General features: G+C 42.9%; 3 protein-coding genes across 3 annotated transcripts; 2 read left to right on the top strand and 1 right to left on the bottom strand.

Annotated features, from left to right (window-relative positions):
* The first annotated feature begins 532 nt into the window (after positions 1 to 532).
* On the top strand, positions 533 to 4,654 carry EAF02_001414 (uncharacterized protein). The gene is made up of 2 exons (XM_038897462.1): positions 533 to 883; positions 939 to 4,654. The coding sequence occupies exons 1-2, from the start codon at positions 756 to 758 to the stop codon at positions 3,376 to 3,378; spliced, it is 2,568 nt and encodes an 855-aa protein (XP_038762437.1). The 5' UTR covers positions 533 to 755; the 3' UTR covers positions 3,379 to 4,654.
* Positions 4,655 to 5,268: 614 nt separating this feature from the next.
* EAF02_001413 (uncharacterized protein) lies at positions 5,269 to 10,080 on the top strand (the record flags this gene model as incomplete). Its single annotated transcript, XM_038897461.1, has 2 exons — positions 5,269 to 9,924; positions 10,006 to 10,080. 2 exons carry the CDS (start codon positions 5,269 to 5,271, stop codon positions 10,078 to 10,080), a joined length of 4,731 nt encoding a protein of 1,576 aa, XP_038762436.1.
* A 2,972-nt stretch (positions 10,081 to 13,052) lies between these two features.
* Positions 13,053 to 15,284, bottom strand: EAF02_001412 (uncharacterized protein; the record flags this gene model as incomplete). Its single annotated transcript, XM_038897460.1, has 1 exon — positions 13,053 to 15,284. The coding sequence occupies one exon, from the start codon at positions 15,282 to 15,284 to the stop codon at positions 13,053 to 13,055; it is 2,232 nt and encodes a 743-aa protein (XP_038762435.1).
* Positions 15,285 to 15,772: the final 488 nt, after the last annotated feature.

Raw genomic sequence — 15,772 nt, 5'->3', positions numbered from 1 at the left:
GGCTATACCGAGCAGGGAGGAGAAAGTAGACTTGTCTCTATAAAGACATTCATCCCCTCTCTGGAAGCTCGAGGAACTTTATTGTTTCGCCATTTAACTTGGTCTGGACAGGGCATTACGTTGAAGATAGAAGTTCGGAAGCTGGAACGGCAAACAATTGCATAGATCTTGTACTTGAGTAGTGGACGGGTGGAGTACAGCCAAGTCTTTTTCGAAATCGCCTTTTAATATGGTTTTGTATCTTGAATCCTTTCAAATTATACATAGAAAATCAATATTCGATGGAAAACCATTGCTGAAAGTTTTAAAAAGTGATATCGATTTATTAATATGGTATCAAATTTCGATCGAGGTGTAGGTTGTTGGTATTCGGCTCTGGCTGTCGGCCGTGAGACTTTGTACAATTGACTAGGAGTACGATCACCAGATATGCACGAGACGCGTACGAATACCCCACAATTCTCCGCATCTTCTCTCGAATGCCGTTCCCACCCACTTTCACGTATCGTATCCCCATACCGACCCGACGATGGTTAGATTTCACTTAGCTACATCACATAATCGACAGAGAAGAAACCCCAACCACCCATTTCTTCATAGATATGTTTTCGTATCAGTATAAGAACTTTCTTGAATGTCTCCTATATCAGGATAATTTCAAGCTCAAGCATATCATCTTCGTCTCCTTGGAAGCACGTGACCACACACATTCCGTGTTGGAGCAGGAGATTGAGTTATTCTGACTTGCAGATTCTATGGTTGATATTGTCATCATGAATCTGAGTATCGCTCATTACTTTACAACATGTTTGTTGATGACATCTCAGATTGCTGCACTTGCGACAGGATCAAAACTTTCCTCCCATTTCCGAGATCTTCACAGGTATGTTAACAATCGAAATAAATGTGAAAAAAATGCTAACCTTACACACGAACAGCTCGTCTACTTCTGTGACTAAACCACTTAGAATAGGGCTGGCGACCGAACCAACTTTACCCCTATCGAGTGGGGCCAAATTTGAGCTTACTCCATCGACACCAGTGGCCACGCTAGATTATGGCCATGAGGTCGCAGGTTATCCATACTATGATGTAGAATTCATCAGTGGGAAAATGCAAATTGAGGTCAAATACTCGGAAGAATTCAATGGTCTCAATGCTAACTTCTCTGACGGACCTTTCCCCTTTGCAACTGGTCTCTCAAATACGTATCGTGTTGAAACCTTTGAACTCACCGAGACTGGACCTTTCCAAGCATTTCTACTTCAAGGAGGACAAAGATGGCAATCAATCCGCCTCTTGACATCGGGAAGTGTAACGTTTTCAACTATTGGATTTACTGCGTCAGTATCGGATATTGATGTCACTACACTGCCCGGTGGGTTTGAGTCCGACAATGTCATGCTTAACGATATTTGGGCCCTTGGAGCTAGGGCATCGTCATTGGCCTGCATCGATCGCGGAACCCAGGGTTCCATGTGGGAGTTTGGTGTGAATGGTGCTCTTGTAAGGGGTATGAAACCAGGACTTACAATTAAAGGCTCATCATTTCAGAATTACACGTTGGAGTTCAACACTATGATCAAAAGAGGCGGCATAGGCTGGGCAATTGGCGTCCCAATTGCGAAACCCTTAGGCCTCCAATTGAATCTGATTGGGGAGCTACCTAAAAATACAACTTTTGTCAATACGAACACTACACTTACTCCACCAAATTCCTTGATTCTCTCCTATGGTTATTCTTTAGTCAATGTCACGACACTTCCTTCTTATCGCCTAGATGTATTCAATACACCTCCCATAAAAGAGAACACCTGGTATACGGTGCGGACAATCCTTGATACCGCAGACAACCTTGCGGTATATATAGATGACGCAGAAATTTTCAATACTTCTTTGTCATCTTACTATGTTGGTGAAACACCAATACAGACGGCTGGCACTTTTGGATTTGGTGGCTGGCAAGATCAGGCTGGCTACATTAAAAATGTGATCGTTCGGGACACATTCAATCACTCACTTTTGTATAATAACACAATGATGACTGATACAGATTTGGTACTGACTGAGTACGGCGTTCACTCTAATCTCCAAACAACGTGTCTAGATGGTGCGAAACGAGATCGCCTAGTATGGCTAGGCGATTTTTATCACACCGGCCGTATAATCCCGGTCACTACTTCTCGAAATGACCATTTGAAGGGTACTTTGAATACCTTTCTAAGCTGGCAAATAGAAGATGGACTTTTACCATTTGCTCCGCCGATTGGTTACAATGCATCTGGCGCGAAGCAGACATTTGCCTTTGGTAGTGGTTCATCCGCTGGTCTTGAAACTTATGGTGTTGTTCTAGCTGATTACCAAATTCTTGGATTGATATCCTACTCGAATTATGTTTCGTCAAGCAATGATCTTGAGTTTGCACATCAAACATGGTCAAACTGGCAACTTCTGGCAGATTGGTTGATTGCAAAACTCAGTCCTGACACTGGTCTACCTGTCTTTCTCACTTCGTTCATTGGTCCGAGCCAAGGCTCTGCTGTCTCCTGTGCCCTCGTGCAAGCTTTGAGTCAGCTCGCGGAAGTGGCTATGGCTTTAAATGATTTGGCGTCGGCTACCAAGTATCAAACCGCGGCAACGAAAATATCCACTGCGGTCAACAAGCAGTTGTGGAATCCAACCGCCGGTGTTTATTCCCTTTCTGCCGCTTCGCCTGGCGATTATTCTATTGCCGCAATTGGATTCTGTATCACATCAGGCACAGCAAACACGACCCAAGCACTTCAATCCTTACAAGCTCTCGACGCCCTGAAGCTTGGGCCGGGATATAAAGATTCGACACAAGTCAATAGTTCGGATCTCAGCACAAACATTTCGCCTAATATAAATGGATTCTTGCTTGCAGCGATTATCTCACATAATGAAAGTAGCAGAGCTCTGAGCTTACTCGAAAGCCTCTGGTCCCCAATGTTGTCAAACCCAAAATCATCCACAGGTGCAAGCTGGGAGTATGTAAATCTTGAAGGTAACCCGGGACTTGGTTTGTATACAAGTCTTGCACATCCATGGGGCGGAGCACCTACATATTTACTTACCGAATGGGCTTCTGGATTGAGACGTGCTAATGGCCCATCTGGGTATGGCTATAGAAATTGGATTATCAATCCGGATGTTGGTTTGGCGATGGGGCTCAAGACTGCCAGCGCCAGGGTGGTGACTGCTTTCAATGGAAGCTTGAGCGCGAAGTGGACATTGAATGAAGGAGTTGTGGACGTCATTATAAATGCACCGAATAACACAAGTGGTGTATTTGAGATGGCTGGAACGAGGAAAGTGCTCGTCGGTGGAAATTCATACAGGTTCAATGTGAACATATGAATCTATGATTGAGTTGCTTCTGAGTACCATGCTGTTTGATATATCAATATATACATTTTTTTCTCCATCGAAGTGCCGCTTCCGACTTGTCACTGCCAGAGATGACAACTCCCCCTCTACAGAGTAAGTCCCTCTTGATGGCTTCATAGACCCCGCTCGATCAGTAAACATGTAAGGATAAGAGGCTATTACTAAAGAAATGAAAGAACGTATAGGCAGTGGCACGGGAAAGTAAGGGTTCTCATTCAATTACTTAATTGTAGTCTGCTTGCAAAATACACTCCTGTTTCATGGCAATACCGACTCTGCTCAATTGCAATGCCAAGTGAACGCTGCAACTTGCAATCAAGAATAAAACTTAGCGCCTAGTTGACAGAACCCGATGCTTATTTTATTGCTCATCTTGAGAAACGATTGTGGTGTATAGATTGGATGGAAAGTATTGTCATGGTGTTGAAGCCTGTAGGTAGCCTCGGCAGCCATGATCTTTGTCGAGAGATCGCTTTCAAGGCGGGATAAGTATTGAGACATCTCAAGGTGAAAGTATTGATACTCATAAGACTCCAGCCATTTTGAATCTCGTGGATAGAATATAGAGAACTTGTGAAGCGTATCTAACAGCTAGAGTAAGAATGTGTAGAGCTTCCCTCGTCACAAGAGCGCTTCAGGAACCCCGGAAGGCGCACGCAATAGGAGGGTATTTTGCTGTCATACAACAGGAGTGAAAAGAGACCGAGATATAGGTCATTCACCCGTTGGATGTAAATAATAATGTTCACCATCTCACAAGTCCTAGAGTGGAAGCTAGGCCTAAAATTGCTTTAAATCCCATTAGCAACTATGACAAGAATCTGATGTATTGAACGAGCCTAAGATACAAAGATTGAAGGAGTTTTGATGTGATACATCTTGTCATGAAGTTGAAAGGTACCAAGATTAAGAAGGGGAGATAATAAAACTATAAGACAATTAGATCTTGGGTGATTCCTTGCTGACATTTTAGTACTGCTTCTCACTTGAGAATGTCCAGTGAACCCAGCTTTCCTATTCTTCGATATCTAGTGGAAGTCTGACATTTGAGCTCACCGGCATGTCTGGGATCGACGACAGCCAAGATAAACTAGGAGTTTCTTTGAACCGGAGAAAGTTGATGAACCGGAGAAGATCAATTAGTTCATCTCCAAACGATTTCTACATAGCGAAGGATTCAGAAGATGTTTTCCTCGGAGATATCGAAAAGTAAGACAGATGTCAGGTAAAGGTTAAGTTACGGAGTTGTGGTCTGGAGATGTGCTGCTGACGGGAGTATACTACCACAGCACCCAATAATCAAATCACTTGCTGATTGTGTGCTTAGTAATGATTTATTGTGAAGATGCAGAAGCACGCACAGAGCAGAATTGACAACAACTGAAAAAAAAGAGGGTACCAGGTTAAATAGATTATATGTCTTTGTTTGAAATTCATTCATCGAGGTGTTTATAGTGAGCAGTTAGAAAAGACAAAAATACAAGGTCTTTCTATCGACGTCGTATTTTATCTTCACAAATAACCCATTCAACCCATTCACACTCGGGACCTGCATCGAGCGCGATCTCGGCTCTTCAGTTGAAATCCCTGCCAAAAAAAGTTTCGGATCCGGGTCGACCATTGAGTCAACCATTGAGTCACTGTGATTGTGAGTCCCTCATTTTCTAATACTTCCCCTCTTACTTCAAGTACTAAGTAATCATAAGTGGATGTACCTTTGCCTTGCTGACTTTATGGGCAATTGGCAAATATAAGTTCTCCCGTCAATAAACCCACACATCCGTCATTGAGAAACAGACAGAGAAGACGACCCTTTACTACAACATTTCGAGGTCTGAAGTCGGGTCAGGTCAACTCAAGATGGGATCTTCAACTCCTCAAAATCCCACGCGGATCGCCATTCTAGGAAACGAAGACATCATTGTTGATTTCGATATCTGGCGCAATTTCGTTGCAGAAGATTTGCTCTCAGACCTCCCCTCATCTACCTATGTTCTCATCACAGATACCAATCTCTCACCCCTCTATGTCCCCGCTTTCCAGCAATCCTTCGAGGCACTTGCTGCCAAATCGAGCTCAACACCTCGACTTCTTACCTACGAAATTCCCCCAGGAGAGAATTCTAAGAGCAGAGAAACAAAGGCCGAGATCGAGGATTGGATGTTGTCGCATCAATGTACAAGGGACACAGTTATAATTGCTTTGGGGGGAGGAGTCATTGGTGATATGATTGGTTATGTTGCAGCAACTTTCATGCGCGGTGTACGATTCGTACAAGTACCAACAACATTGCTAGCCATGGTTGACTCCTCAATTGGTGGAAAGACCGCAATCGACACGCCTTTGGGAAAGAATCTGGTTGGCGCCTTTTGGCAACCAAAGAGAATCTACATAGATTTGCGATTCTTAGAAACCCTGCCGGTTCGCGAATTTATCAATGGCATGGCAGAAGTGGTCAAAACTGCCGCAATCTGGGACGAAACTGAATTCTCTGCCCTTGAGGATAATGCAAATCTTATTATGACTACAATTCGAGCCAAGAATACCGAACGTTCTACAAGATTAGCTCCTATCCAGGACATATTGAAGAGAATAGTGCTAGGCTCAGCGAAGACCAAGGCAGATGTCGTATCAGCAGATGAGAGAGAAGGTGGACTACGAAATATTTTAAATTTTGGCCATTCAATTGGACACGCATTTGAAGCAATCTTGACACCGCAGGTTCTTCACGGAGAAGCTGTAGCTATTGGAATGGTAAAGGAGGCGGAATTGGCCCGACATCTGGGTGTTTTGAAACCAGGAGCAGTTGCTCGTCTTGTCAAATGCATAGCAAGTTATGGCCTCCCCACTTCCCTTGCAGACAAGCGCATCCAAAAGCTCACGGCAGGCAAGCCATGCCCCGTCGATGTTTTATTAGAGAAAATGGGTGTTGACAAGAAAAATGATGGAAAGAAGAAGAAGATTGTTTTGCTTTCCGCCATTGGTAAAACACATGAACCTAAGGCCAGCGTCGTGGAGGACCGAGCAATCCGAGTCGTCTTATCTGACTCGATAGAAGTTACCCCAGGCGTGCCCGAGACTTTGAAGGTGGAGGTGACACCACCAGGCTCAAAGAGTGTTTCTAACAGAGCACTTGTACTTGCGGCTCTTGGCACAGGTTCTTGTCGCATCAAGAATCTCCTGCATTCGGATGACGTAGAATTCATGCTTACATCAATCGGTAAGCTTGGTGGTGCTACATATGCATGGGAAGACGCAGGTGAGATTCTTTGTGTGCAAGGTAAAGGGGGTGATTTGCATGCCAGTCCTACAGAACTCTATATTGGAAATGCAGGCACTGCATCTCGTTTCCTCACAACCGTCCTCTCGCTGTGCAAGCCTTCAGCCACAACAAAGTCTACCGTTCTTACAGGAAATGCACGTATGAAGGTCAGACCTATTGGCCCATTAGTTGACTCGTTACGTACCAACGGTGTTGATATCGAATACCTTGAGAATGAACACAGTCTTCCGGTCAATGTTGCTGCTTCCGGTGGGTTTGCCGGAGGAGACATTAATCTAGCCGCTACTGTGTCGTCTCAATATGTCTCCTCTCTTCTTATGTGTGCTCCATACGCCAAGAATCCGGTGACTCTACGCCTTGTTGGTGGGAAGCCAATTTCCCAACTCTATATTGATATGACAACAGCGATGATGGCAGCTTTCGGTATCCACGTCGTCCGATCACAGACGGAAGAACACACATATCATATTCCGCAAGGAGTCTACAAAAATCCAGAAGAGTATGTGGTTGAGAGTGATGCTAGCTCGGCAACTTACCCACTTGCTGTAGCTGCTATCTCTGGAACTACTTGCACGATCCCAAATATTGGATCCAAATCGATTCAAGGTGATGCTCGATTTGCTATTGATGTTTTGAAACCAATGGGATGTACTGTAGTACAGACTGATTATTCTACCACTGTGACTGGTCCTCCCATCGGTTCACTTCAAGCTATTGAGGAGGTTGACATGGAGCCAATGACAGACGCTTTCTTGACCGCTTCAGTACTAGGCGCAGTTGCAAAGGGTACAACTAGAATAAGGGGGATCGCCAACCAGCGCGTCAAAGAATGCAATCGAATCAAAGCCATGAAAGATGAACTTGCAAAGTTCGGCGTTACATGTCGTGAGCTCGAAGATGGAATTGAGGTCGATGGTCTACCTATAAATGAGTTGAAGCACCCAGCTCAAGGCATTCACTCTTATGACGATCACCGTGTTGCAATGAGTTTCAGTGTGTTGTCCGTCGCTGCAACCCAACCGGTTCTCATTGAAGAGCGTGAATGTGTTGGCAAGACCTGGCCAGGATGGTGGGATATCCTTTCGCAGTCATTCCAAGTAGGACTTGCTGGTAAGGAAGTCAAAGCTACGCATAGCAAAAAGAGTGGAATTCCTGCCCTTCCAGACAAGTCTATCTTCATTATTGGCATGCGTGGAGCTGGAAAAACCACCGCTGGTGCCTGGGCTGCGAAGATTCTCGGACGACCTTACAAGGATCTTGATGTAGAATTGGAACGCGTCTCGGGAATGCCAATACCTGACATGGTCAGATCGAAGGGTTGGGATTTCTTCAGAGCTGCTGAACTAGACCTTCTGAAGCATTGCCTGAAAGACCAGTCAGAGAAGCATGTGTTTGCTTGTGGTGGTGGAGTCGTCGAGATGCCTGAGGCACGTGAGCTCTTGATCAATTTCCATAAGTCTGGTGGAATTGTCCTTTTGGTTCACAGAGATACAGAGCAGGTCATGGATTATCTTCGCATAGACAAAACTCGACCTGCATATGTTGAGGATATGATGGGAGTCTACATTCGTCGCAAGCCCTGGTTCAATGAATGCAGTAACTTCCAATACCATAGTAAGGGCAGCGGGACTGGTGCTCTGTCCGTTGCGGAACAGGACTTCTCTAGGTTCTTACATCACATTTCAGGAAAGAGCTTACACTTTGATGAGATGCGAAACAAGTCACACTCATTCTTCGTTTCCCTCACAATGCCTGATATATCATCAGCAGCAGATATATTGCCTGGCATTGCGGTGGGCTCTGATGCTGTAGAAGTGCGTGTTGATTTATTGGAGGATCCGTCTTCCACGAATGGAATTCCGGGTGTTGATTTCCTAAGTGTTCAGATTGCACATCTGAGATCAATGCTTCATTTACCTGTGATTTTTACCGTGCGGACAGTTAGTCAGGGAGGTCGCTTCCCGGACGCTGCACATGAAGAGGCACTAAAACTCTATAAGCTGGCCGTGAAGATGGGTATCGAATATATCGACTTGGAGATTGCTTTCCCTGATGAGATTCTACAGGAAGTTACTGAAGCTAAAGGATTCTCTAGAATTATAGCTTCACACCATGACCCTGAGGGAACTTTGTCGTGGAAAAATGGTGGATGGTTCCAGCATTACAATAGAGCTCTTCAATATGGAGATATTATCAAGCTTGTCGGATCTGCTAAGAGTATCGAGGATAACTTTGCTCTTGCTAAATTCAAGAAGACGATGGCGGTTGCTCACGATACACCTTTGATTGCCATCAACATGGGTGTGGCTGGAAAACTCAGTCGTGTTTTAAATGGGTTCATGACACCGGTTTCGCATCCAGCATTGCCTTTCAAAGCAGCTCCTGGTCAACTCTCCGCTGCTGAGATCAGATCCACTTTGTCGACTCTTGGAGAGATAGAGCCAAAATCATTCTATCTTTTTGGTACCCCTATCTCCCAATCACGATCACCTGCGCTACACAACACTCTTTTCAAGCAGACAGGATTGCCCCATCAATACTCTAGACTGGAAACTGATGTAGCATCTGATGTACAAGATGTCATTCGTGCTCCAAATTTCGGTGGTGCATCTGTCACAATTCCATTGAAACTCGACATCATACCTCTTCTCGACTCGGTCACTGATGCAGTGAAGGTCATCGGTGCAGTCAATACCATCATTCCTAGTGCAGATAATCCACCCCGTCTCATTGGTGAAAACACTGATTATCTCGGAATGACTCACTCACTCATATCCGCCTCTTATACTCCATCACCCGTTGACTCACCTTCTCCCGCCCTCGTCATCGGTGCTGGAGGTACTGCTCGCGCTGCTATCTACGCCCTACACTCTCTCGGTCACTCTCCTATCTACATGGTCGCGCGCACCCCTTCCAAACTCGAAGTTTTGATCTCTTCTTTCCCTACATCTTTCAACATAATCCCGCTTCCAAGCACTACTTCGGCGACTGAACTCGCCATTCCTCCTTCGGTTGCTATCAGTACCATACCTGCTGATCGCCCGATTGAAAGCAACATGCGGGAAATTCTTGCCATTTTGTTGAGACATGAGAAGAGGGACGAGGGAAAGCAGAGGACACTGTTGGAGATGGCTTATAAGCCTTCTCAAACTCCTCTTATGAGAATGGCAGAAGATGCTGGTTGGGTTACGATTCCTGGGTTGGAGGTTTTGAGCGCACAGGGGTGGTTTCAGGTTAGTCTATCTTGATGATTCCCATTTTCCCTGGCTTGTTAGGGGTGAATTTGAATGATCTTACTAATACTCACTGTGTAGTTCCAAAAATGGACGGGAATTAGACCTTTGTATGCCGATGCTCGGGCAGCAGTTATGGATGACAGTATTGCTTAGATTAGGGATGAATTTAATTCATGTCTAGGTATCGATGATTAGATGAGAGATAAATGCATGGTATGATCTATATGGTTTATGGGAAAATAAAATGAAGCAGCTATTGATTTGATGTGAAATGAAAAGTTGTTCTTCTTTTACATGTTATATTTGTCTAAGTGTGAAACTTCATACACAGTGATTATTATTGGGTGGTTCGGTCTGGGCTTGCATGGTATATGGTCAGTGTCGAGAGAGGTTGACTATTCTTTCTCAAGGAGATTGAATGATTACGAGTCCTATCTTGGTAGCTGGTAAAGGGTCATTATTAAATGCAATGAACTTGCCACAAAATCGATTTCTTTCCAATGTATTTTTTATGTTTTCTACTTGGGTGTATACATTTGTAGTCAAATGATACAGTTCCCCTTTGATTTTCTCAATTCGAATGATTGATTTCCTACTCATCTCACAAACTCGAAATGTAATACAGTAGGTACCTATTCATTAGTATTCTAGATCAGGATTTGGATTCGAAAGAGAGATATTGATATTGATAGTGAGATAATAGATAATAGAAAATAGGGTGTTAGAGTAGAAGAGGTGTTATTCAGATTTTATATGAATCAATCATTTTGAGCTCATCTCGTCTCTCATCACTCCCTTTAGATCTCCTGATCTCCTGATCTCCTGATATCGTTTTATAGATTATTCAATGACAATTTGGTCTTGATACCTATATATATCTCGTCTTTCACGCTATAACTTTTTTTGTTCATTACTCTTGACTTATTGCTTTATTTTATTGCGAGTTAATTCTTTCTTACTCTCATTACTTTCATTACTCTCATCACTCTCATCACTCTCATCACTCTCATCATCCACTTACCAACTTCCATCTCTCTTTAAATACCTACCTGGCTATGGTATCTATCAATATCCGGATATCGTATAAGAGCAATAGTGATATTGAATAATCTTGCTTATCTTGTTCATTTCATCTCACTTTATCAAATAATATCGATAGAGTCATCTACATTCATCTATGTTCATTTATTCATTGATTACAATACTTCAAGATCAAAAACCCGCAAACCTATTCGAATGAGTTAGATATCAAAAATGTCCTTACAGTTAAATTAACACTAAAAGTCACAAACGGTTCACATCTCATACTAATCAATAGATAAATGATGATTCAAAATTGATTTACTATCATGGTATAATACGCATCTAAATTCTAAATATTTTTAATATGTCTTCCTATCTCTTCCTATCTCTTCCTATATCATAACACGAGAATGAGATTATACTCTTTCGTAATACATTCCTCTCCCCTTTTCTTGGATATCCATCGAGTTCATTATACAGTCTTTTGAAAAAGGAAAAAAAGAATGTGATGAGAAAGTGACAAGACAATAGAATATGATACAATCGGTGTAGTAATGATGATAATGTACAAATTCCATCTAGGCCTTTTAGCCCAAAGGAGAGAAAAGGAAAGGGGATGAAGAAATAAAAAAACATGAAATATTTTGACTGCTAGAGTATTGACAAAGTAAAATAAATTTAGTCCAATTGACTAATGTATCCCAAAATGCTATGCCCAATGTCCCTTAAGCCCAATTCCCGCTAAAAGTCAATCAAGTATAATTTATTCCATCCCATTCCATGCCTTTTCGCAATGCGCTTTGAGATGAAAATTTCCCAACAATCAAAACAGTAGACAAAAAAATAAACCCGTAACCAGATCCTGACCACTCATAACATTTTTTTTTTGAAAATCATAAGGACATAATACATTGTGTTTGTGTGGATCACATGACCGTTTACAAACAATCTTCTGCTTGTAAATGTGTGAAAAATTGAGGGTGTGAAGGTATGAACGTGTCAAAGTGTACAGCGTCATGAGTGTTTCGTGATATCAATGATGATGTCATAGAACCGAAAGTGTACCACCACGGATCCCCCCCCATTGCTCAATTGAGTTGACGGACTGTTCTAGTCTGCCGAGTTTGCTTGTCGATAAAAGTCCGAGCTTCCGAAATCGAAACATTTGAAATAAATAAATAAACCAGATTACCTGTGGTTGGTATCTGGTATCCACAAATATGCGGAGACAAAAGAGAAGAAAAAAAGACCCTTCGTGCATCAAACCGTGCATAAATGATTTCGTCATCAAATATCTATTTTGAATCCCGTCAAGAAATCCATGAATCATGAAATCATGGATTTCTTGAAAAAAAAAACAAAAAAACACTCCCCATGGATCAATGCGGGCTAAGTTCCCTTGAATTCCGAGTCAAGAAAAACAAGGGGCCTGGAATCTAGATGCCCAAAAAGAATGCGGTCAAGGCCGATAAGATAGAGACTTGGAGTCTTGGACTCTTGGAGCAAATGGAGTCGAGGAGTTTGAGTTTGGAGAAGAGAAGATAATATTTCAATCATCTCATCATCCAATCACAAACACTCCAGAAAATTCAATTTCCATTATCATTTCCATTTCCAATCATGAGAATCCGTCGAGTCCAAGCCAAATCCAAAGCATCCAATCAATCCAATCCAGTCATGTAGATCATGATGATAATAATGATGATGATGATATTGGTAATGTACTAGGGTACTAGGTAGTAGGTAGCTATGATGGATGGTCGGTGGGAAGGAGAAGTCAACAGCCGATTATTAAAAGTGGAGTGGAGTTGGGGTGAGCATAAAACCCAACAAAGTGGAGTGATGGAGGTGGATGTGGCTGAGGTGGTGCGATCGAATATTATCTTCCTTCACACAAACTTCCTTAGAATGAATCATCTCGAGTCAGAAACGACCAATCATTTCATTATTCGTAATCGATAATAAAATGCTGATTAATTGACTCCAGTTATCTCATTTCGTTTCATTCCACCACATCCCATTTACCATGGAATTTGGTTACTGATGGTTATCAAATCCCCAAACGGGAAGGAGGAGGAGAGCATCTCAAAGTAGAAACACTCTTAGTCTGAATGAAGTCCCAATCCTCTTCGTTTTCCTTTCGTAATAGTCGCCGGAATCTCGGGATGTACAACTCTTAAATGTCGGGTAAGAGCATCATTTCGACTAAATGTCTTCTCCTCGGTACAATATTTGCATCGCAGCTTTTGCTTTCCTGCATTGTGAATTGTATCTTCATGTCGGGTAAGATCATACGGACGAGAGAAGATGGTGTTGCAGGGTTTATTTGTTGATGGGTTGATCCGTTCGCATTTGTGAGGCCCACTTTGACTGTTTAACTTTTGCGCCATTGATGTCATTGCACCCCGAGTTTCCCCACCCATATTGTTGATCAAGGATGTCGAGTTCCGATGCTTATCCCTCTTGTGTTTTTGAAGTTGGGGAGGTGTCTCGAACCTTAATGTACATCCATGATATGTGCATGTATATGTTCCACTACCTGCTGATGTATCGCATGGTCTCTGAATTTCTTGATCGGGTGAATAATCACTGCTGCTAGACTCCATTGACCCTAAGGTTGGTGTAAAGTCATTGGAAATGTTCGATAAATTCGACATGTTTGAAATGTTACTTGCTTGTCTTTGAGTGGATGGGACGAATGGATAATGTTGTGGTATTTGTCGAAGATTGTCTCGTGTGATTGTAGGACTTGTAGATTTGAACTGAGACTGCGTTGGGGTGTTTTGGGAGGTTGTAGAAATTGCCGACGAGCTTTCTCGTCGAGTTGTAGCCATACTAGCGTAGCTTTGTTGTGATAATGACAGATCTTCCGACTCGGATGGCTCTGGATCAATCGATGACTGCTGACGATAACCCGCTTTTGATTGTACAGGTCGTGGTGGTGGAAACAATGGGTTGTTTGCATCCTCCTCGGTTTCGTTGTACACCAAGTTGACATCCTTTGGCGAAATCGTTTTTGGTGTAACTTGTCCTGGATTACTCCTCTCGTATTGGACTTGCATAGCTAACGCGTCGTCCTCGGCCTTTTGTTGTTCTCGCATGTGCTTTGCAGTTCCAAATCCCATATTGTGGACATTGTACCCTCCCGGAGTAGGAGCTAGTGGTGAGCCTGGTTGAAAAGGCGAGCGTTGGCGAGGAGACAAGACCGAGGCTTCTCGTTGAGTACTCAGGTGTCCATTATTTGCTGCTTGTAGCCTTTGCGTAAATATATCATTACTTAGATTCGAGGTTGTTTGAGTCGAAGCAGGAGTTGTGGAAGGAGCGGAAATCATGGATATATTGGGGTTGAATAGCTCATCATTATAAGCATCCGTCATCGTGCGATCGAGTTTTGGCATTTGATGCGGAGAAGTTCTGTGAGAGGCTTTGAAATCGGATGAAAGTAAGTATTCGTTCAACCAGGAATCCACACTAGAAGTCATACCGAACTGTTGTCTTTCATCCTCACAGGCCGGTGGCGTCGAGGGTGAGTCATTACTCGCCACTGTAGTTAGCGATGGCCTACTCGACCCTTGACTGTGATAAATCTCTGGTGCCGACATCAGCTCGTTGCCCGTCAATCTTGGTAAGCCGTCGTTAAGCATTGTGAAGGAAAGGTTGTTCTGATTTTGGTATTGGCTTGGATGTGTGTACTGAGACGAGAAGAAATTCTCTTGTAATGGTGTATGTGCTGGTGTCAAGGTTTTCGATGCTGTTGGATGGAAGTCCTGGAAATCATGATATGATTCGCCAGCTACTTGAGGATTCAAAGTGGATGGTGCGTAAGGTGAAGCTGGAGCGGCTGGAGATCCAAATGACGACAGCGAAGACTCTCGATGGTGATTTTGTCTGGAAGTTGAAGTAGGAGTCAATTGACCGTTCGACATCAAACTATTCGAATGCAGAGGTTGTTGCATATGAGATGGCAATTGAAAGATTCTATCCGAGGAATATTCGGCAGTTCGTAGTGGAGTTTGCTGTTGGAATCGATTCGCGGTAAATGATAATGGTTGAGGGATATCGAATAGAATTTGATCGCCTTCAAAATCAAAGGTATTGTTATTTGAAAGATTATTTGTGGTAAAAGCTGAGTGTGGTGTGAGTGTTGAAGCAGTTAAAGATTGAGATTGAGATTGAGATTGTGGTTGTGGTTGTAGTGGAGTGTGAGGTTGTTGAGGTAGTTGTGGTAGTTGGTGTGGTAGAGAAGGATTAAATATGGAACCGTGCTGAGTATAAGAAGGTTGTTGTGGATGATGTGGTAACTGACGTCTCGATGCTGAGTTATGAGCTAACATAGTGATATAGCTTTGAGGATCTGTGAAAGGGTTTTAGTAAGAAGTTTAGACTTTATTACGGTGGCGAATGTTTATATATGGAAAACATTTCGACCTCGGTCTGCTGTGACTCGTACTCGGGAAAGCAGCATTGATCAATATGGAGAAAGGGAAGAATGAGGAGGTACCTTTTTTCTGTCCCTCGATAGTTGGGTACTAGGTTGGTAGTAGTATCTTTTGGAATGATATAGAATAATCGGAATTTAATTGATGTATAATCAAATCATCTGGTCAGCAGATCAAATTGTGATTCTCAGTGCTTCTTTCTTTTTCTCTTTTTTCTCTGGCTGACAGGACAGGTATTTGATATTTATTCTCTCTGAGGAGGGAAGTGGTCTGGTTTTTGTATAGTGGTGTGTTTTGGAGATGGAATGGAAAAAAGGTGGTGAATGACACTAGTGAGACCAGACACCAGACTTATAGATAAAAGTATTACTGGAGATGGATGA

This window comes from Botrytis sinoallii, assembly GCF_014898435.1.
Source record: "Botrytis sinoallii strain Bc 23 chromosome Unknown BSIN_002, whole genome shotgun sequence".
NCBI classification, from domain to species: domain Eukaryota; kingdom Fungi; phylum Ascomycota; class Leotiomycetes; order Helotiales; family Sclerotiniaceae; genus Botrytis; species Botrytis sinoallii.
This window is presented reverse-complemented; position numbering and strand designations above follow the sequence as displayed.

What these genes read in the sequence shown, in the direction of transcription:
- EAF02_001414 (XM_038897462.1), top strand. Translation starts at nt 756, where the DNA reads ATGGTTGATATTGTCATCATGAATCTGAGTATCGCTCATTACTTTACA. An exon ending in CATTTCCGAGATCTTCACAG is followed by an intron (nt 884 to 938) that starts GTATGTTAACAA and finishes ACACACGAACAG; the next exon opens with CTCGTCTACTTCTGTGACTA.